At 37.0% G+C, this 22117-nt stretch overlaps 1 protein-coding gene across 1 annotated transcript in view; it reads left to right on the top strand.

The window, feature by feature from the left end:
- The first annotated feature begins 1238 nt into the window (after positions 1–1238).
- Positions 1239–22117, top strand: part of LOC108713473 — a 152950-nt gene continuing 132071 nt past the window's right edge. Inside the window, exons 1-30 of the mRNA XM_041589615.1 lie at positions 1239–1344; positions 4817–4915; positions 5888–5950; positions 6792–7053; positions 7723–7837; positions 7962–8052; positions 8939–9045; positions 10250–10466; positions 10590–10715; positions 10881–10998; positions 13210–13348; positions 13477–13587; positions 13818–13887; positions 14103–14240; positions 14333–14497; positions 15084–15178; positions 15443–15572; positions 15779–16034; positions 16349–16395; positions 16855–16955; positions 17144–17295; positions 17391–17529; positions 17618–17728; positions 18069–18248; positions 18380–18619; positions 18750–18906; positions 19072–19200; positions 20327–20471; positions 21230–21276; positions 21670–21876. Of these exons, the coding sequence (XP_041445549.1) occupies positions 1284–1344; positions 4817–4915; positions 5888–5950; positions 6792–7053; positions 7723–7837; positions 7962–8052; positions 8939–9045; positions 10250–10466; positions 10590–10715; positions 10881–10998; positions 13210–13348; positions 13477–13587; positions 13818–13887; positions 14103–14240; positions 14333–14497; positions 15084–15178; positions 15443–15572; positions 15779–16034; positions 16349–16395; positions 16855–16955; positions 17144–17295; positions 17391–17529; positions 17618–17728; positions 18069–18248; positions 18380–18619; positions 18750–18906; positions 19072–19200; positions 20327–20471; positions 21230–21276; positions 21670–21876 (4018 nt within the window). The 5' untranslated portion in view covers positions 1239–1283. The remainder of the gene's footprint in view (positions 1345–4816; positions 4916–5887; positions 5951–6791; positions 7054–7722; positions 7838–7961; positions 8053–8938; positions 9046–10249; positions 10467–10589; positions 10716–10880; positions 10999–13209; positions 13349–13476; positions 13588–13817; positions 13888–14102; positions 14241–14332; positions 14498–15083; positions 15179–15442; positions 15573–15778; positions 16035–16348; positions 16396–16854; positions 16956–17143; positions 17296–17390; positions 17530–17617; positions 17729–18068; positions 18249–18379; positions 18620–18749; positions 18907–19071; positions 19201–20326; positions 20472–21229; positions 21277–21669; positions 21877–22117) is intronic.

Below are 22117 nucleotides of genomic sequence, written 5' to 3'. Positions count from 1 at the left end.
AAGATGCAGATTTTACTGAACGTTACCTCTTGCGCCAGACTTGCCTTTACCACCTCAGACCAGGCGAAGTGCAATAGAGTAGATAGGAGTTCCTAAAAAAAAGTTGAAAACTTTTCTAAGTCCCAAAAAACGCTGGCAAAAGAGCGTAAATTTGTTTTGGGGTAACCGGCTTCGACCCTACATTTTCTAACATATGGCACATAAACTATACACTAGACTCATGTGTAGGGCAATATAATAACTCTATTGTCTTTTTTATTAAGGTTCCCTGGACTTGTGTAGTGTAATGTATTTGCTGCAACATATACGTCCATTGACCTTCAACTGCCCACGGTATGCAAATTAGGCAACGATAGTGCAACTTCACTCTTCTTGTCGCAGTAACGCCAGAGCAACTTTGCCAGTGTTCAGCGCCCTGGACACAAATTTTGATTTTAGTGAATTAGCGTTGTCCTGGCGAATCTACGCCTGGCAAAGTGTCGCAATGTGAGCAAAGCCGTCACTGGCGAATTTTCGGAAGTTAGTGAATTTGCCCCCAAATGTCCTGAGCATTCTGGATACCAGATCCCATACTTGTGTTCGTGCATATTGCTTAGTCAGTGCTCCATATGATCCTTGGTTCCCTGACATACACAAACGTTATTGAATCTATGATATTCATTATCTGGAATCCTGTTATCCAGAAATTACAGAAAGGCCGTCTCCCATAAACTCCATTTTATTAAAAACATCCAAATTATAAAAAATGATTTCCTTTATCTCTGTAATAATTCAACCTCACCTTGGACTTGATCCCAACAAAGACAAAATGAATCCCTTATTGGAAGCAAAATCATCTTATTGGGTTAATTTATTGTTTCCATGATCCAAATTACGGAATTACCAAGGTCCAAGCAGTCTGGATAACAGGTTTCAGAGACCCCATTGATAACTACAGGGTAAACGGGGAGGACATTTGGGAATGAAGCAAGTATTTGTTTCTGACGTCCTTTGATATCTTCAGTGAAAATAGCTCCCTTTGGCAAATATGAAAACGGGGTTGCTATTTATTAATATTTGGTTCTTCACCTCATTAAACCCTTTCTATGATACACCAAGAAAGGCAAACACAGTTATTCACACATTCCTTCAGCATCCTCCCTTACACCTGCAGCAGCCACTCCCAACTTACCTGTGTGAAAAAATCCTGATTCTGGGCCAAGCTGCCTTAAGTGCTGTATATAAGGACCAAGCCAGTGCAGACTAATTTGTCCCCTGTCCTTCATCCCACTAACTGCAAGACTATGGGAACCTCCAAAGGGATCCCACTGTGGATCCTACCACTGCTTTTGAGTTCGTTAAATGGTATGTACCTTAAATGTAAAGTATATCAATTCTGATCATTTTTAAGTATTCCGTTAGAATGACTATATTTTACATTTCATGGGTGTGTGTTAAATGGTGGCCATGCATTATTGAAGACCTTAAAGTATTGTTAGTGAACTTGTATAGAACTCTCTGCTGTAGGTTTGAAATGAATTCGGATTAAATTAAAATAAAATATACTGTACTTTTGGTTTACCGATAGTGATTTAATTATATAAGGGGAAAATGTTAGGGAAAATATATCAGATTCATGTTAAAAATATTTGAACTGATTGATGAAGAATGAAATACTGTTTCTACGAGTTATACAGACAGAAAGGATTAACTAATGTTACGTTAGGATTTAATTATTATCAATTTTTTTTTAGTGTTTTTAATTATTTGCCTTCTCCTTCTGACTTTTTCCAGCTTTCAAATGGGGATCACTGACCCCATCTAAAACATATTTAAAGCAACAAATGTATAGTTATTGCTGCTTTTTATTACTCTTTCTAGTGATGGGCGAATTTATTCGGCAGGCGTGAATTCCCGGCGAATTCCCGCGATTCGCAGCCGGCAAATAAATTCACGAAACCGCTGCAAAAAAAACGGACGTCTGCGTCAAAAACGACAAATTTTTTGCAGTTTTTTCCGGCAAAGCGGAACGCCCCAAATTCGCCCATCACTAACTCTTTCATATTCCAATCTCTTATTCATTTCAATGCATGGTTGATAGGGTAATTTGGGTAATTGCTGCAATTGCAAACTGGAGAGATGCTGAAAAGAAAGCCAAATAACTCAAAAACCCCAAATAATATAGAATGAAAATCAATTACAAATTGTCTCAGAATATCTCTCTCTACATCATGCTGGCAATTAACTCAAAGGTGAACTTCCCCTTTAATATCTTCTTTGATGAATTAATCATGTACTTTTAAATTTTAATTTTTCCTCCATGCCTACTAGCATTTTATTTATTTCATTGGCAGCCTGTTATCTTTTTAGTCTCTAGGCACCACCTGTGAGCTCACACAAATACTTGAATATTATGTCAGTATAATAATTGCAATAAATATATACTCTATGCTTGCAGCTAAACAATGCAGCCATATACAGTAAATTTAAATGCATTATTTGTGCTGGAGTTGCTCTGGTAGGAGGGATCTGTACTGAAATTATTATGGTTTTCCTGTTATTGAGCCCTATTGCACAACAGGCAATTAGAACAGAGCTATATTATATGGGTTGGAATGTATTTAAATGCTCATTTATGAACCTTTGTAACAATACACTCCCTTGCAGGTTAATCTGTTTAGCTGCCTTTTCTTGCAGCTATAGCATTACTAATGTGATAAAGTCAGCATCATAGGGCTCATTTACCATATACGGGCAAAAATGGAAAATGCAAAATATAGAAACAAAGCACCCTGCTTTTTATACTTTGCCCCATGGGGTGCATACTGAAAATGTAGCATTTTGGCTGTGTTTAGTCTACACAGACCATTGCTCCAGTATAGGAAAATGCAGGTAAAAACTGCTTCTAATGAACTACAGAAGAAGTTGCAATATTATTAGTAATTGTGCACCAGTTAGTATGTCTACCTGGAAGTGCAGGGAGAGTAGGATTAGTACAGGTATGGGATCTGTTATCTGCAAACCCGTTATCCAGAAAGCTCCGAATTATGGAAAGACCGTCTCCCATAGACTCCATTACAATCAAATAATCCCAATTTTTAAAAATGATTTCCTTTTTCTATGTAAATAATAAAACAGTAGCTTGTACTTTAGCCAAACTAAGATATAATTAATCCTTATTGGAAACAAAACCAGCCTATTGGGTTTATATAATGTTTACATGATTTTCTAGTAGACTGAAGATCCAAATTATGGAAAGATCCCTGAAAGCCGCAGGTCCCAAGCATTCTGGATAACAGGTCCCATACCTGTACTACCAATGTATAAGGGATAGGAGTTACAAATTAATTATTTTGTGTTAACGATAGCAAATATTTTAAGTTAAAAAGATGAATGTTCTTTAGATGAATGTTTAAATATTGGAGCACTTCAGCTAAATCTGAACTGCAAGTCTCTCTGCAACCAGAGGGCATATTTGTGTACTTTCCAGCTATGAATGATCAATAGTAATCCCTAGGAGCTTCTGTTTTGGCACTTGTTCAACCACAGCTGGACTGTAGAGAAAACTAAAGATGTAGGTTCAAAGGTACAATGCATGAATACCCTTGTTCTTTATGTTCATACAGTACTAAAAATATTTTTTTAGTACTATATAGTTTTTCTCATTTTGCAGTTACAGTACATACAGATGTATGTTTGGCACCCCATAATTCTTTATTGCCCATGGTGCATAATATATAGGAATGAGATCCATTATCTGGAAACCTGTTATCTAGAAAGCTCCAAATTACGGAAAGGCCATCTCCCATAGACTCCATTTTATCCAAATAAACCAAAGTGATTTCCCTTTTCTCTGTAATATTAAAACAGTAGCTTGTACTTGGTCCCAAATAAGATATAATTAATCCTTACTGGAAGCAGAAGCAGCCTATTGGGTTTATTTAATGTTTACATGATTTTCTAGTAGACTTCGGGGGTTATTTATCAAAGGTCGAGTGCTAGAGTTTTTTTTACCTCAAATGAACTCGAATGGTATCTTATGTAAGAAAAAACTCGAATGGCAAAACCCTGATTCGTGTCCCACGAAAAACGCAAATGCATTGAGTTTTTTGGCGAAAAAAACTTGAATAGCTCAAATCATTGCAGTTTTCGGGGCAAACCCCTCCAAAAAAAAAAAAAACTCGAACATCATTAAGGCTGTTAACATATTCAAATGGTTCAAGAGACCTCTGCCATTGACTCCTACATGACCACAACGGGTTTTAGATGGTGTATTTTCTGATTCAAACTATTTCCAGGGTTTGGGTATAATAAATCTCAAATAGTCAAGGTTTTTTTTTAACCTGAAAATTCGAGTTTTGACCAAAAAATACAGCTCAAAAACTACAATTTTTTTGTGGAAAACAGAACTCAAACTAGAAATCTGCCCCTAAAGATTTGAAGATCAAAATTTAAGAAAGATCCATTATCCCGAAAACTCCAGGTCTCAAACTCTTCTGGATAACAGGTTCAGTGCCTGTATAAAGATTCTTGCCATAGTTGTGTGGAGTATGTAGCATCTTGCCTTGCAAATAGCTGCCTCCTGATTGGTTTTTAAATGTTCTAGTCATAGCAATCACACACTTGGTTTCCAAAGTATTTGTCTATTGAACAAACTCCATCCAGAACCAGTTGGTTCATTAGTTAGTCCATCATCAGCCTGATTACTCCTTTGAGAATTGACCCCTTTCCAACGTAAATTAACTGAAGGTAAACTATCCCTCTAGGTAACATTGTGATATTGTTTCCTCTTTCTATTAAATATTGATCATGTTCCTTTCAATTCTTGTCTTTGCAGCTCAGTTGTATTCCGACTATAGTGAGCATTCACAGGAATTGTCCGGTGGTGAAAGTTTTGACTACACGATTCACGAAACCATCCAGAACGTCGAGACATGTAAGTCTTGTCAGTCATTTGTCCATTGTATATCTGTTATTTTACACAATGTGTTCTTTATATCTGTGTGAATAGCTTACAGAACAGGGTTATAATAAAACAAGGTCAATATTTGCCCTCCAGTACAGCCATAGAAATGTTTGCTTCCCTTAATGCAACTTCACAAAAGTAATAAAAGCTAACCGCTGGTTGGCTAATCCAGTATTACAGTATTACAAAAGGAAGGAATCCCATAGATATAGGTTTTCTTAAAGGAACAATTTGGTGTGAAAATAAAAACTGGGTAAACAGATAGCCCATGCAAAATAAAAAATGTTTCTAATATAGTTAGTTAGGCAAAAATGTATAAAGACTGCAGTGACTGGATGTGTAAAATAACAGAACACAACTTCCTGCTTTTCAGCTCTCTAACTCTGAGTTAGTCAGCGACTTGAAGGGGGGCCATAACTGTTCAATGGGTTTGCAACTGATCCTCAGCATTCAGCTCAGAGCAAGCAGTTATGACACATGTGCCCTCCCCCCTCAAGTCACTGATTGGTTACTGCCTGGTAACCAATCAGTGGAAACCAAGAAGCTACAAAGCAGGAAGTAGTGGTCTGGCTATTATGTTAGACATCCTGTCACTCCAGCCTTTATACATTACATTTTTGCCTATCTAACTGTATTAGAAACATTTTTTATTTTGCACAGGCTATCTATTTATCCGGTTTTTATTTTTATACTGAGCGATTCCTTTAAATTGTACGCTGCTAGTCACGTTTCTATACAGAATTCTATCACACAAATCATATATCAATACAACAAACTTCTCTGGACCATTTCAACATGGTAACTTTATGGTAACAGATGTTTTTTAATAGTAAATAACCTTAATTTTCTTATTTATGCACCGAATATGGTTTTGATTGTTTACTGTACCATATTTGGCCTTATCAACTGACCTTGATATATTGCTTCTACTCTACTCTGCAGTTGGAAATGGACCTGCAAAGATATCCATAATCCCAGCTGTGCACCCAACTCCGGTAGTTAAAGGTAAGTCCTATAAACTTCTCAGCGAGTATAACAAGAACTGTCTAAGGCAGATGCAACTTCCTGAACCACAACAGACCTCTAATTCTACCCTATTTGGAACACATCTAGTGGCAGAATAGTCACCAGATGCTATCTTACGCCATCCCAGTGCTCTTGCCTCAGGAGCATGCACAGTTGTGGCTAAACCAGCCCAGGCTGAAGATGAACATGCTTAACATGATGCTGGTCAGCAATGGCTTTGGAAATCACAAATTTCTTTGTGAGAGGGCTCCCAGTGTATTAGTATTAAGTGGTTGTATTTAGGACGGCTAAGGTCCTAGTTGAGCTTCATTTTGCATGTAAATAAATACCCCTATTGCCATGAGTAATGTCATGGCTAGGTGAACTTGCTTGTGATATATTTCTAGAAAACCCTCTGCATCTCAGAAAATAATTACAGGTCTGCGACCTGTTATCCAGAATACTCAGGGACCTGTGGTCTTCCGGATAACAGATCTTTCTGTAATTTGGAGCTTTGTACCTTAAGTCTACATGTAAACTTTGAATAAACCCAATAGTCTGGTTTTGCTTCCAATAAGGATTAATTATATCTTACTGTAATTTGTAATTATTATTATTATTATAGAGAAAAAGGAAATAATTTTTTAAAAATGTTATTATAATGGAGTCTATGGGAGATGGCCTTTCTGTAATTTGGAGCTTTCTGCATAACGGATTTCCGGATAACGGATCCCATACCTGTATAGCAAATTCTGCATTATTGGAACATGAATAAATGAGGCCAAGTCTACTTAGCCAATATTTTTTATTAATACATGCCCTTATGTATCATTATCTGCAGTCGTCAACACCGCTCACAATAACAAAGTATGCAGCACTTGGGGAAACTTCAACTTCAAGAATTTTGATGGTGATATATTCCATTTCCCGGGAACCTGCAACTATGTTTACGCTTCCCATTGCAAAAGCAATTATGAAGATTTCAACATCCAGATTCAACGCTCCCTCACCAACAGCATCCCAGAAATCAATAAAATCACCATGAAGCTCAACGGGGTGGTGATACAGCTCGGTCAGAATTCTGCGATGGTTGATGGCACAGCGTAGGTTACTTTACTTTCAGTCTTTCATATAAAATTCAGTTGGCCACTTTAGATGACTGGGCAATGTCAAACCACTGAAATAACGCTTAGAATCCATCAGATATTGGTTATAACTTACAATACACTCTTTAGAGCCATTTGTTTATTATTTGCCATAGGGTGCTGCACAAGTGCACAAAAAAAATGTGCCAGAAAAAGGCAATATAGTCAAAGGGTGGGCGAATCATTTTTGCTTGTACCTATCATATTCAATGTTGTGAAGTGTTGTGACTACCCCTGTTTTCGTCCAGTTGTTGTACTACAGCTGGTATCGCAGTCAATGAATCGCAGCTCAGAAACAGTGGTAACATAGGTAAAACCCTTTGTTGACTCAAGAAATGCAAACTCACAGTACAGTTGTTTGCTCTTTGGCTGGCTTCCCATTCAGTGCTCTCGTTTTGATAATATCTAATCCCTGACCTATTTTCTTGTCGTACTTACACTCCGCTCTATTGACATTGCTTCTTATTTATTGGTAATGCTCCTAATATGACTGCAAATGAGTCTGTAGCATGTCCTTTCTGAATTATGATCCCTCTAGCAACATATTTACTGTGCTGTAAAAAGACACAAAAAATATAGCCATTGTCAGTGCAGTCACCTAACCAAGTCATGTTTTTCTTCATACAGAGTGCAATTGCCCTACAGTGGTTCTGGTGTCCAGATTGAGAAACAAGGCGTTTACCTTAAAATCACCTCCAAACTTGGTGTGGTGCTAATGTGGAATGATGATGATAGCCTCCTGGTAAGAAAACACTTTTACAAAGGTTTTTATAGAACCATTTAATTATCTTATTATGAATGGTTGTGTCAATTATTAAATGCTTATAGAAAATGCAGTAAATTCAATACTGTGTTATTCTAAACAGCTGGAGCTTGATGAAAAGTATTCAAACCAGACCTGTGGATTGTGCGGAGACTACAACGGCATATCTATCCACAATGAATTCATTAACCATGGTCAGTTTATTCAAGTTTGATTTCTCTATTTTTTTCTTTGTCTTGACCTGACTTACATTTCCCTGCTACCAGTTTGCCTTCTTGGATAACCCTTGATAACTCATAATTACATTATAAAAATATAATACACAAAAGCTATGAATATCTTGTAAATTATATCCTTATAAACGGTGACTTCTGATGTCATCAGTTATAAACGGTGACTTCTGATGTCATTTCTGTCACATGACTCACTGAAATTTGTGTATTACAATAAATAAAGTACCCCCAGTTGTAAAATATGATATTAGAAGTTACATCGGAGTTCCATGACCTGTATAAAAACACTCGGCCTCATGTTTTTATATGGTCATGAAACTCCTCAGTAACTTATAATATCCTTATATTTTACAAGAGGGGGTACTTTATTCACTATATATAGAACTACAGAGGTAGCAAATGTTATTTGTCTACTTGACAGGTGGAGTAAGGACAGAATAGACTGGTCCCACATAAAATACATATTGCTCCATCTGTATTTATCTGTGATTTAAAGGAATAGGAGTGTTTGTACAAATCACATCTGCTCTGTTTGTATGATAATGTTATAGTATAGAGCTATTATAATGCATTATCAGAGTAGCACATACTCAATTCCTCATGGAACCTACTGCAAAACATCAAAATAAATGTGCTTCCCCTGAACGGTCAAAAAGATGTGTAACAAAGTATTCTGTATGTGGCACAAATGCACCATATGGTTATCTTCTGCAACCCCGGCATTCTGGATGCAGTGTGATGCAGGTTTAGAATTAGGCACTGCTTATATTTCTTTATACTGTAATCTGCACAGGCAGTTGGTCGCAGAAGTCACTTTTCTACATGTGTCTGTATGTTTGTATTAAAGATATCCACATCACAGAAACTCAGTTTGGAAACCTCCAGAGATTAGATGGCCCTACAGAACAGTGCCAAGATGTACAGCCAATACCAACAAGCAATTGCACAGACTTTGTAAGTAAAACACCTATGTAAAAGAAATTTGTAGATGGCCCATTCACGACTGAGGGAACCATTCACAAAAAAAACCACACATTGTAAGCACCTGGTTTTTCCTACAAAGCATTTTATTGCTGCTCTATGTGCACTTGTGTTGTATGGGCCAAAAATATCTCCACCTGACTGAAAATGGTGCAGATGTAAAGAGCAGTATGTGGGCACAGGGAGCAGAGCACAAGACCTGAACGGTGCAAGTTTTGCATCTTTTATTACACCTTGATAACCATAATTTGTGCAGATCGCTGCATAGAACTTGCACCAAAAGAATTAAGCTTTAATTTACTTTATAATACACAAAAGCCATGAATATCTTGTAAATTATATCCTTGTAAACTGTGAGTTCTGATGTCATCAGTTATAAACGGTGAGTTCTGATGTCATTTCTGTCACATGACTCACCGAAATTTGTGTATTATAATAAATAAAGTACCCCCAGTTGCAAAATATGAGGATATTAGAAGTTACCTTGGAGTTCCATGACCTGTATAAAAATATAATTTTATAATATCCTTATATTTTACAAAAGGGGGTACTTTATTCACTATATATACTAAAGAAGCAAACAACTGTTATCAAATAGTTTTTCTTGCATTGCTCTGTGGTGGGCTATAATCCCAACACTATGTGGTCATTTGAAGCAACGTAGGGGGTTCTTCACAGTGAGGACAGTGAGGTTGTGGAATGCACTGCCGGGTGATGTTGTGATGGATGATTCAGTTAATGACTATAAGAATGGCTTGGATTATTTCTTGGACAGACATAATATCAAAGGCTATTCTGATACTAAACTCTATAATTAGTATAGATATGGGTGTATATAATTTATGTGAAAGTAGGGAGGGGTGTGTGTATGGGTGCTGGGTTTTCATTTGGAGGGGTTGGACTTGATGGACTTTGTCTTTTATCAACCCAATTTAACTATGTAACTATGTAACTAACTATGTAACTTAACAATGCCCAAGATGCGAGTGTTAGAGCACTATGGGACACAAAATTGCACCTTTAGTGCATATTTACCCAGCACTTGCTCTGCAGTTTGCTTTGGACTGAGGTGAAAGTAGGGGACATGATAGGGACACCTATATGCTCTCCCCCATGAAAAAAGCACTTCTGAATGCCTTGTCCTTGTGTTTTATTTTACTTTTTAATTATATTTCAGGAGAACATCTGTGAAAAAATATTACTGGGCTCAGCCTTTGGAAACTGTCACTCCAAGGTGGCTGTTGAACCCTACATTGATGCCTGTGTAAAGGACTTGTGCCGCTGTGATAGCAGTGTGACTTCCCTCTGTATGTGTAACACATTCGCTGAGTACTCAAGGCAGTGTGCCCATGCCGGTGGTCAGCCAAGTAACTGGAGAACAAAAGATTTTTGCCGTGAGTGTTTTTTTATGTCTGAATAGTTCCTAAAACGAATGAGTGAATTTGGCCAAGAAATATATTTCGAAATGTGAAAAATTATTGTTTAATAATTTTCAAACGTGCTTATTCTCACTATAGCCCAGAAGTGCCCTTTTAACATGGAATACCGAGAATGTGCCTCTCCTTGCGCTGACACATGTACCAACCAAGAAAGAGCAGCTGTTTGTGATGAGCATTGTTTGGAAGGATGCTACTGCCCCAAAGGTAATATATGTTTATATTTATATATATATATATTGTATTTTAAATTGTCAGGCCAGTTCGCTATATGAAAATAATATGTATCAATTAATTCATGCATATATTTCGGCATTCATACTTATTAGGTCATTAAATACCAATTTAACCAAAAACTTTTGTTGTCCATAGGAACTGTATTTGATGACATCAACAACTCAGGCTGTATTCCTGTGGATACATGCCCCTGTACAGTTAGGGGGGAGACATACTCTTCTGGAGCATCATATTCTACTCCATGCAGTACCTGGTCAGTTCATAGTTCAATAATTAATTGTCACCTATCTCTTCATGTAACTGTAGGGGTGTAACAAGGTACTGTGTACAACATTTTACATTGTACCCAACATTAAGGTGCTTATTTACTAAGCTCCGAATACCCAAAATTCCCCGAAATCCGAAAAAATTCATGATTTTTTTTATAAAATCTGACTTTTAAAAAAATAATGAATTTTTCGGAATTTATCAAACCCAGAGGGCTAAAAAGCCGAATATAAAAACACGACATCTCAAACCTGCCGAGGTTGCATAAAAGTCAATGGGAACAGTCCCATTGATTTTTGGTTGTGTCGGGGGTTTCGGGCAATTTCACAATGTTTTCTGGTGAAAATTCCGAAAAATTCTGAGAATTCAGTGAAGATTCATGAAAAATTGCGAAAATCTGAGCTTTTCCAGCAAAGCAAATTTTCGGCAGCCGGTATTGAGATAAATTCGGACCTTGATAAATAACCCCCTAACAGTTGAGGTGTATTTATTAGGGATGCACCGAATCCAGGATTCGGTTCCGGATTCGGGCAGGATTCAGCCTTTTTCAGCAGGATTCGGATTTGGTGGAATAGAATCTTAATTATATGCAAATTAGGGGGCGGGAACCCACAAAATGCTCCCCCTAATTTGCACATGCAAATTTGTATTTGTTTCGGTATTCGTCCGAAAAATAGTGGATTTGGTGCATCCCTACTATTTATAGAGAATAAAGAATGACAGGGAGTGGAAGGATGGGGAGGGCAACTCCAAGGCAATCAACCACAAACAATTTGCAACATGGCACTAACATTCATTGCACCTATCAGTAAAAAGAACAAGGTTTGGTTGGTTGGGATAAAATTATTAGATGGGAATAGTTTTCTGCATTCTTCTCAAACCCTCTCACCCACAGGGTGGTGCCCTCCTTTAACTTAATATCAATCATAATGATAGCCCAAGCTAACTGTAACAGAAGTAACACCCTTCATTCAAACAAGCAGTGTTTAACTACAAAATTCTCTCCTTGATTAATTCATATACGGCATTGCACAAAGGTTTGCCACATTCCAGCACCCTGATCTACTTTGTCCTCCTCTTGGCTTTAATCATACTCTATATTGATTTTGGTTATCCAGAGATAAGACTGCTGAATGTGACGGCACCACGCCTTCTATCTCCACATAGGTTACATAGAAAGCCAACAATATTTTTTTATTGATGTAGCTTAAAGTATTCCACTATATATTTATGCCTTAATTTACTGTCATTAAATAGAGTGTCGTGATTTTATAGTGCTACTGTACATTGGTCAACATACATCACAAATATTATATAAAACATTATACAGAAATATATACTGTACCGATCAAAGGGAAGTTACAAGACCTCATTTAAGAACACAATTGCAATTTAGATTTTTTTAATGCAAGAATAAAAATTAAACCAATAATTTAAGGCCTTACTTACTGATTGAGAAATTATATTTTTTATAATATCATTAAAATGTTTAGTATTAACTGCCTTGAAATTCATTAAAATAATTATTTAGAAATTTTGGGTTCTCTGTAATTATTTATGCTAAAACATTATTTAATTATCGGTGATTATTGGGAATTATTTGCACTATGGGGAATATTTTTTAATGGCTGGAAGAATATATTTCATTTAAAGACAATTCTAAACAAATTTACCAGTGACTTTTGTTTAGGCGTATCATTAAGAGAATTTTGGGATTTATTTATCAAATGGAAAAAGTAAATTTTCCCCAAAATTCTCTAAAGGTCTTACTTACTGATTGAGAAACATATTTTTTATAATATCATTAAAAATGTTAGTGTTAACTGCCTTGAAATTCATTAAAATAATTATTTTGAATCTGTAATAATTTATGATAAAACATTATTTTCCTGTAATTTCCAGTAATTATTGGAAACTATTTGCACTATGGGGAATATTTATCAATGGCTTGAAGAATATTTTTCTTTTAAAGAATATTCTAATCAAATGTATCAGTGACTTTTGTTTGAGTATCAGTTAGAGTATTTTCGGGAAAATGTACTTTTTCCGTTTGATAAATAAATACCAACAGCAACTGACTTTTTGTAAATTCTCTTAACAGCTGTCAATCACCTTTGCATTTTTCATAAACAACCGCTAGTTACAAAACACCCAGTTGTGGATGAATAATTTGAGTAAATGTTATTTTTTCCTACAGTTCATGTTCTTCAGGGAAGTGGAGCTGTAAGGACTTGCCTTGTCCCTCTACCTGCTCTGTAGAAGGAGGCTCTCATATTACAACCTATGATCAGACCCATTACAGCATCCATGGTGATTGTAACTATGTACTGACGAAGGTAAAGGATCCAACATTTTTCTATAACATATATAAAAAACAAAATCACTTTGAGGTGCAATAAAAATATACATACAATCGACAACTTTGCTACTAGTATACTGAAAAAGATTTTTGATGTTTTTACAGACATGCGATGGTGGAGATTATACAGTTGTTACTGAACTTCGCAAATGTGGTTTAACTGCAAGTGAGACCTGTCTAAAGAGCATTATGGTCCTGCTCAATGGAGGAGAAACTGTAAGTCCTCAAGCTTTAGACTCCCTTTTTAAGGAGACATGAAAGATTTGGTTAAATTAAGACTGTGTGAGGCCAAGCTATTTGCCAGAACCTATATTTCTAGACCAGTGTTTCACATTTGGTGGCATATTTACTAAAGAGTGAACATCGGAACATCAGTTTATTCTGGCATGTAAAAATATTCTTTGTTCCATGATATTAAATTGCTGCTTATTTTTTAACCCTAACAGAATGTTGTGATCAAACCCTGTGGCAGTGTGTATGTGAACAGTGTCTACACCCAGCTGCCATTTTCTACAGGTAAGATATATTATCCAATTATATTTTTTGATATGTTATTGCATGGATATGTCAACTGGGCCTGTTGTGCCTGTATTGACATAAAAATTATGTGTTTTCATAATTCTTGACAAAATAAATATGTATTTTGTCATTTAGAGCTGGCACAGTGTATTAATGGAGGGACACGTGCAACATGTCCATATCTGCACTTACTGTTTTGTTTTTGTTTTTAGCAAGCGTCACCATCTTCAGACCTAGCTCTTTCTACATTATTGTCCATACAAAAGTGGGACTTCAGGTGGTTGCTCAGCTCACCCCCTTCATGCAGGTCTATGTGGTACTGGACCCAGTCTTCAAAACCAAGACGTGTGGTGAGGATATATCCTAGCATTTTTTCAGAAGGAAAATTGAAGTAGTGAGTAGTGAGTAGTACTAGCTCAGCCTAACTGGTCTCTTTCTTCAGGTCTTTGTGGAAACTTCAATGACAAGCAAAGTGATGATTTCCAAACCATAAATGGAGTGATAGAAGGAACTGGAGCTTCATTTGCAAATACATGGAAGACCCAAGCTGACTGTCCTAACATCAAGAATATTTATGAAGATCCATGCTCCCTCAGTGTGGAAAATGGTACCTTTCTGTAACAAAAGATGCACTGCTTTAAAAGTTTATATTTTTCATATATGTACACTTTATTTACAGTAAATATATCGTATGGTATGGTAGTAAAGCATCTAAAAGCTGCTGAAAACCTGTTTGGGAAAATTGCAGCAATTGCTGAACTTTGACAGGCCAAAACCTAGAGTGACTACAGAAACTCAAGGTGGATTTCCTTGATGATTGATTCGGCCAAAAAGCTTGAGCAAGCTTGATCCACGCTGGGTTTCGGGTCAAAAAAGTTTGGCATTTTCTATAATTTTCACCGAAAGGGCTTTTGTAAAAAAGAAAAACTTCAGCAGCTTTTAGATGCCAATATTCTCTACGTTACATTGTGGAAAATGCCAAGCTTTTTCAGCCCGAAACCTAGCGTGAGTATGTCAACTCACGCCAGGTTTCCTTGATGATTGCTCAAGCCAAAAAGCTCATGCAATCGTAAATAGGTTCCATATAGTCTGAGAACCACCAATGGAAAATGGATCTGTACACATCAGAATTTTTTTTATAAAAATGAAGCATTATAAAAAACAAATTGAATTTTCATGTTTTTCTTTTGCAGAACAATATGCTTCACACTGGTGTGGTCTCATATCTGACCCAAATGGGCCTTTTGCTGCATGCCACTTGCTAGTGAACCCAAACATGTACCAAAAGGTAAGTCCAATGCTCACGCATGCACAGAAGCTCACGCATGCACACAAAGATTTTGTTGAGTACTCTCATGACTAATCATGAAGAAGAAATCACCCAAGTTGTTCTACTGCCAAATGCCCTCATGTTTTATATGCTGAAGTTTATTGCACATACTGTCTGTTTTAATGAGACTAATGATAACCCAGCTCTTTATCAGAATATAAAATTCCAAACTACAATTAAATAAATAGTATTTTTCATGTAACATATTCTCTTCTTTCTTAGAACTGTATGTTTGACACCTGCAACTGTCAGAAGAGTGAAGATTGTATGTGTGCCTCCCTCTCCTCTTATACCCGGGCCTGCATAACCAAAGGTGTTAAATTAACAGGATGGCAAGCAAACACCCCCTGCAGTAAGTTGAGGAAGCTTTAATATAAGAGATTTTGGTATATTTAGGTACTGAACTATAATAATTTATTAAATAGTTGAGTTGCAATTCTGACTTTCTGACTTATCATGCAGAGACTTATACAGATAAGTTTATGATATGTGAAGGTGTTTATAAAAAATAATAGAATAGAATTAATTCTTGGCAAACTTTTCTCACTTTATTTTCAGCTAAATATAGCAAATACTGCCCCAAAACACTAACCTATATTGAATCCGTGAGCACCTGCCAGCCAACCTGCCGCTCTCGCTTTGAGCCTAACCCCACCTGTAGCATCAAGTTCATACCTGTAGATGGCTGCAGCTGCTCCAAGGGGTTCTACATGGATGACAGAAACAAATGTGTCCCTGAAGCTGCCTGCCCCTGTTACTACAAAGGAAGTGCTATTCCCTCTGGAGAAGTGATTCATGACAATGGAATACAATGGTGAGTTGCAACATTTGCCATTTATTTTCTTCTAATCCAGGGCAATGAAATATAATATATTTGGCTGCTGAAGATCTGTGTTTTACAATTTACCAATTTAGTATCTTGAAATAAAAATATTATTGTGTTGATCATTTGTTTGGCTAGTAGGACCACTTTTCTGGTACACTACACTTGCTTTGTTGGAAAATATGTGGAACAGGGAGGTGTGCACTGCTAAAAACACTAATATAAAGTGCACAGAGAGCCATCAGCCTGTTTGTTTTACTAATGCCTTGTCCAACTGTCATGTATTTCTTTTTTTTATTAAACAGTTCTTGTACTCAAGGACAGTTGAGCTGTATTGGATCTGCTAAGCCAGGTAATGTCCTATAATTCAATATCTAATTTGCTAAACTCTTTAAGGTAATATGAAATCATTTACTGTAGCTCCCACCATTAGGCATTAAAGCTGCAGTCAAATATAATGAATGTTCATTCAGAGGGGCTGTTGGTGAGAAGCAGTTTGAGAGTCATTTTCCTGACAGTTATGTACTCAATGCCATCCATTGGGTACTACATCCATTGCCAGGTGTAACAAGCAAATTGCACCAACTATTGCCAAGGAACAATTGCTCCATTCATTGGGCCTTTGCTGCTTCAATTGTATTAGTGATAAATTATGCCTTACTTGTGTTTTCCTTAGATCAAGGCAAACTTTGTAAATTGGCAATAGTGCCATATTCCTATAAGTAGAGAGTTTACACACACGTTTTATGGATGCCCTTATGTTTACAACCACCACCATTTAAGGTATTATACATATTTTTTTCCCCTACAGAATGCGCTGCTCCTATGGTTTATTTTGACTGTAAGAATGCAACAGTGGACACAAAAGGATCCGAATGTCAAAAGAGTTGCCAGACATTGGATATGGAATGTGTAAGTTGGTTGTTAAAACTGTAATTATGGAACAATACTAAATGAATCATGCTTATTAGCCCCAAATCTGCATTTTGTGGAGGCGTTGTTATAAATGAAAATATAGACCCAGTATATGATGCACACACCTAAAGATAATAACATTATGCTTTGTTGTTATAATTACATTTTTCTCATGTCGATTATAGTACAGAACAAAATGCGTCTCTGGCTGCGTCTGTCCTGGTGACCTTGTGTCAGATGGAAAAGGGGGCTGCATTAAACAAGATCAATGTCCATGTGTCCACAATGAAGCCACTTATCAGCCCGGAGATAAAATAAAAGACAAATGCAATACCTGGTATGTCTATTAACACAGACCCATGCATTGTACTGTGCAAATAATGCTTTCACAATTTAAGAAACAACATCCAACAACCCTCCTTCTCTCCACAGTACATGCAAAAACCGAAAGTGGGAATGTACGAATGAGCCATGTCTAGGGACCTGTGCTGTGTATGGAGATGGACATTATATCACTTTTGATGGGAAACGATACACCTTTAACGGAGACTGTGAATATATTCTTGCTCAGGTGCCGTTTTGGTTTAATTATTTGGAGAATGCATGTTGAGGGATTCCATCCTCATGCTTATGATTTGGTTCTTACACTATAATTTCAGGATCACTGTGGTAAATCTGATAGCGGCAGCTCTTTCCGAGTCATTACAGAAAATGTCCCTTGTGGAACGACTGGCACAACCTGTTCTAAAGCTATCAAGGTCTTTCTAGGGGTAAGTTGTGAACTCTAAATGATATTATTATTTTTCCAGCAGTAAAGTCTAGTATTTCCTGGAGCAGCAGGCCCATTATTGGTGAGATATCAACCTGTAATATCTGTTTTACCATGTTGGAAACCCTGACCAGAGGGCATAATTGGTCAAGTGGTAACATCAACAAGCCCCATAATTTTTATCCTCACATATCCTGTTTGTAAAAGTGATGGCAAATATAAATCTGGATGTATTGTAGTAAGAGTAGGCTGGAAGAAGAGCAGTGGGTGACAATTATGGGATTTAAATATGAGTAATCAAATTGATTGTTTGCATGTCCTTTCCTTTCCACCATAACCAGAGCTTTGAACTTGTTCTCACAAATGAGCATTTTGAGGTATTGAAAAAAGAATCTGGAGCTAAGGTACCATATAAGATCCGATACATGGGTATCTATCTTGTTATTGAGTCTGACAGTGGACTGATCCTGCTATGGGATAAGAAGACTGGTATCTTCGTCAAGCTCAGTAAAGACTTCGAGGTAAGATTTGCTACCTATACAAACAGTTGTATTGAACTTTTCAGCAGAGCTTAATATGCTGTATCATCGTCCTCAGTTTCAGTAATTTATCTTAGCACATAATTAATGGACATATGGTAATTCATACGCAGGGTAAAGTCTGTGGTCTGTGCGGCAATTATGATGGAAACGGAAACAACGACTTCACTACTAGGAGCTTGTCAGTGATAGGAGATCCTGTGGAATTTGGCAACAGCTGGAAACTCAACCCAACATGTCCTGATGTCAATCCAAACAGGGATCCTTGTTCTGCCAATCCATATAGAAAATCATGGGCTCAAAAGCAGTGCAGTATCATCAATAGCAAGGCTTTTTCTGCTTGTCATTCTCAGGTGTGTGTAGTTTACTCAGCACTTTCAAACAAAGCACTACTATAATGTGTACTAAACTAGTATGGCAAAAAAAGCATGAATTACAATTTAAGGATGTAGGATGCTAATATAAAAAAAATGTTTTTTATAGCTTGACCCATCTGGGTATTATGATGCCTGTGTTTCCGACTCATGTGCTTGTGACAGCGGTGGAGACTGTGAGTGCATGTGTGAGGCCATTGCAGCCTATGCTCTTGCCTGTAGTGAAGCTGGCATTTGTGTTTCCTGGAGGACCCCAAGTATCTGTCGTAAGTAATATTTTACTTTTCTCTAGCCGGTATTCCTTTTTTTTGTTTTGTGTCTTAATCAAAAGATTGTGTTAGACAATGACTGATGCCAAAAAAATAAAACAAATATTTAAATTCAGCTCTGTTTCTCTATGTGTTTCTAACAACATCTGTTTGTCTTTGTAGCTATCTTCTGTGACTACTACAACTCAGAAGGCGAATGTGAATGGCATTACAAGCCATGTGAGCACAGCTGCATAAAGACCTGTAGAAACCCCAGTGGAAAATGCCTTTATGATCTACCTGCTATGGAAGGTAAGAGAGTTTATAGATAATTTCAGAAGGTGTTAGTTGACTTCTGGAATACAGGGTAATAACCAAGCGGCCACCAGTTCTGAGGGGATCCTCTACACCCACAAAAGAGCATAGTAGTGGTAATAATTGACACGCCATATAGCTGCAATGACTGGAAAGTGAACGATGCAACAAATTTAGCAGTTGACAGGGAAAGGAAATATATAGCCTTTAAGCAGACAGGAAATATATAGCCTTCAAGCAGACAGGAAATATATAGCCTTCAAGCAGACAGGAAATATATAGCCTTCAAGCAGACAGGAAATATATAGCCTTCAAGCAGACAGGAAATATATAGCCTTCAAGCAGACATTTTTGCATGGCTACTGCCTTAAAAAGCTCAGCATTTTAAGGCAATGAAGAGGATGCTATGATAAAAGACACTTAAGACTGATGGCACATATATCTAATCATGAACTAAAGGGTTACAGAAGTTTGTGGCATAACAGACGCAAGGGGAGAACATACAAAATCATGGTCACAAGGTTGCAGGCACACACACCATGATGCACTCTTTGTGCAGAAATATAGAATGGTGTATAAAGAGTGTAGTGTGGGTATAAGGAATAAAACATGGGAGCCAGAAGCGTACACAATCAATTACAGTCTCTATACGTGTTGGACTGGGGCACCATATTTTCCCATAGGCTAAAAAGAAGATTCATTGGAGGGCCAAGTTTTTTGGTAGACCCGATTGTACTACAATAATCAAGGACACAATTGTTGCTGCTAAACTCTATCCTGTGTGCCAGCACATAGTATTAGCTGAATACATGGGATAAGGTTCCAAACTATAGGTATAGTCTAAAGGATACAAATTAATTTTTGATGACAGTAATACAGATCCACAAACCTTCAATATTTTGATGTAGTCAGTTCTTTGAAAATATATGGCATTAAACCTATGATGGTTCATTGTTTTGTTTCCAGAATAAAGTTTTATTACATACAGTTGTACTGTCCTTACGACAGTAATTGTTCATTGAATAACATCTAATAAGCATCAATACATGTGACTGTAAATTTTCCTCACTTTTCTATTTTTATTAACTTGGCTATTTTTTTTTTTTTTTAATTTCGCCTTTAGGATGTTATCCTAGCTGCTCAGCAGAAAAGCCATTTTTCAATGAAGACACAATGGATTGTGTAGCCCAGTGTGGTTGCTATGATGATGAAGGAACTCACTACCCACGAGGAGGCGAAATTCCCAGCAAGGAAAATTGCCAGACCTGGTAAGGCTTCTTTAGGCGCTCATTTAAAACTTCTATTTAAATCCCCACTTAAAGGTCAACTTTACCCATCAATCTTTAATTGAAAGCAGTTGTTGCTTGTCTCTTTATGCAGTGTTGGCTGTAAATCTTGAAACACTATAGCGAAAGTCTTCGTAGTGGAGTTCCCACTTTAATATATTTATGACTTACAGGGAGTCTGTCGTGATTTTTATGGTGTAGCTTTTATTTCTAAATACCATATAAAACTTCATTCCTAACCCAACAAGTGTATTTTTTTTTAGTTGTAATAATGGTGTGTAGGCAGGTAATTTTGCCTGGTCATGTGCTGCACTATGGAACTGCTTTCTGATAGGCTATTGTTTCTCCCTCTCAATATAACTGAAAGTGTCATTGAGGGACCTGTATCATTACTATTGAGTGCTGTTCTTAGATCTACCAGGGAGCTGCTAGTATTGTTTTTGTGTTAGGGAGCTGCTGTCTGGTTAACGTCCCATTGTTTTGTTGTTAGGCTGCTGGGGGGGTTGATATCACTCAAATTTGCAGTACAGCAGTAAAAAGTGACTGAAGTTTGCCAGGGCACAAGTCAAATGACTGGGGGCTCCAGGGAAACTGGCAATATGTCTAGCCCCATGTCGGATTTTAAAATTTAATTAAAAAAAATCAATTTGCTCTTTTGAGAAATGGATATGCATTTTGAAAAAAAAGGTGTTGTTCTGTTGTGTGTTCTATTCTGAAAGCATATTTGTTTCTTTCTGCAGTGTATGCAGCATGTCTTCCCATACTGAATGCAAATATGATAAGTCAGGTAAGTTTGGAGAATATCTTGGTAATGAGCCCAACTAATCCCAATGAAGGACGAGAATGTACTTGAGGATGTCCCCCTGTGATAAGTAGTTTATATAAAATAGAGACTCAGTATCTACAGTAGCTAAAGGCAACAGAACTATGGCTGCCAGTGGGGTCTGTTTACCAGTCTCATTTAATGCTGGAGTGACCTATGTAAATAAGGAATACATTAATTCCAAGCAAGTTTACGAAGTTACTTACTATCTTTAAACATGTATTGAAGAAAGAAATGTCTCTTGCTTTAACAATTTCCTACACCAAAATATGTGCAATGATAATAAGCCCTGTGCCATATGTCTTTTTTGTTTTTAAAGTTCACATACACTTACTTTCTGGCCCTTTTCTTTCACAGCTTGCTACTGTATGTACAACGGCACCAAATACAATTACGATGATGTGATTTATAACACCCGGGATAGTACCGGAGGGTGTCTCAGCGCCATTTGTAAGGAAAATGGAACAATCCTGAGAGATACTTTGTGTTCCACAACAACTCCTACAACGACATTTGTTTTTACCACCACACCAATCACTACTGTTACTACTCCATCAACAAGTAGTAAGTAACTCCTAAAACTATATTTGTATTTACCACACCAAAAACAATTGCTGCTATCACTACTGAAAACCCTTCTGATAAGTCCCAAACACATCCTTCCTATCAAATGACATCTATGTGAGCAAAACTGCAATGTAAGAATATTTGAACATATTGAAAAGGCCATCAATGCAAGCATTTAGGGGGTTAGTTGTTAAAGTCCAATTGCTAAAAACGCAAAAAATGGGAGTTTTTTTTTTAC

Source organism: Xenopus laevis, chromosome 4L (genome assembly GCF_017654675.1).
Source record: "Xenopus laevis strain J_2021 chromosome 4L, Xenopus_laevis_v10.1, whole genome shotgun sequence".
Classification (NCBI taxonomy): Eukaryota; Metazoa; Chordata; class Amphibia; order Anura; family Pipidae; genus Xenopus; species Xenopus laevis.
This window is presented reverse-complemented; position numbering and strand designations above follow the sequence as displayed.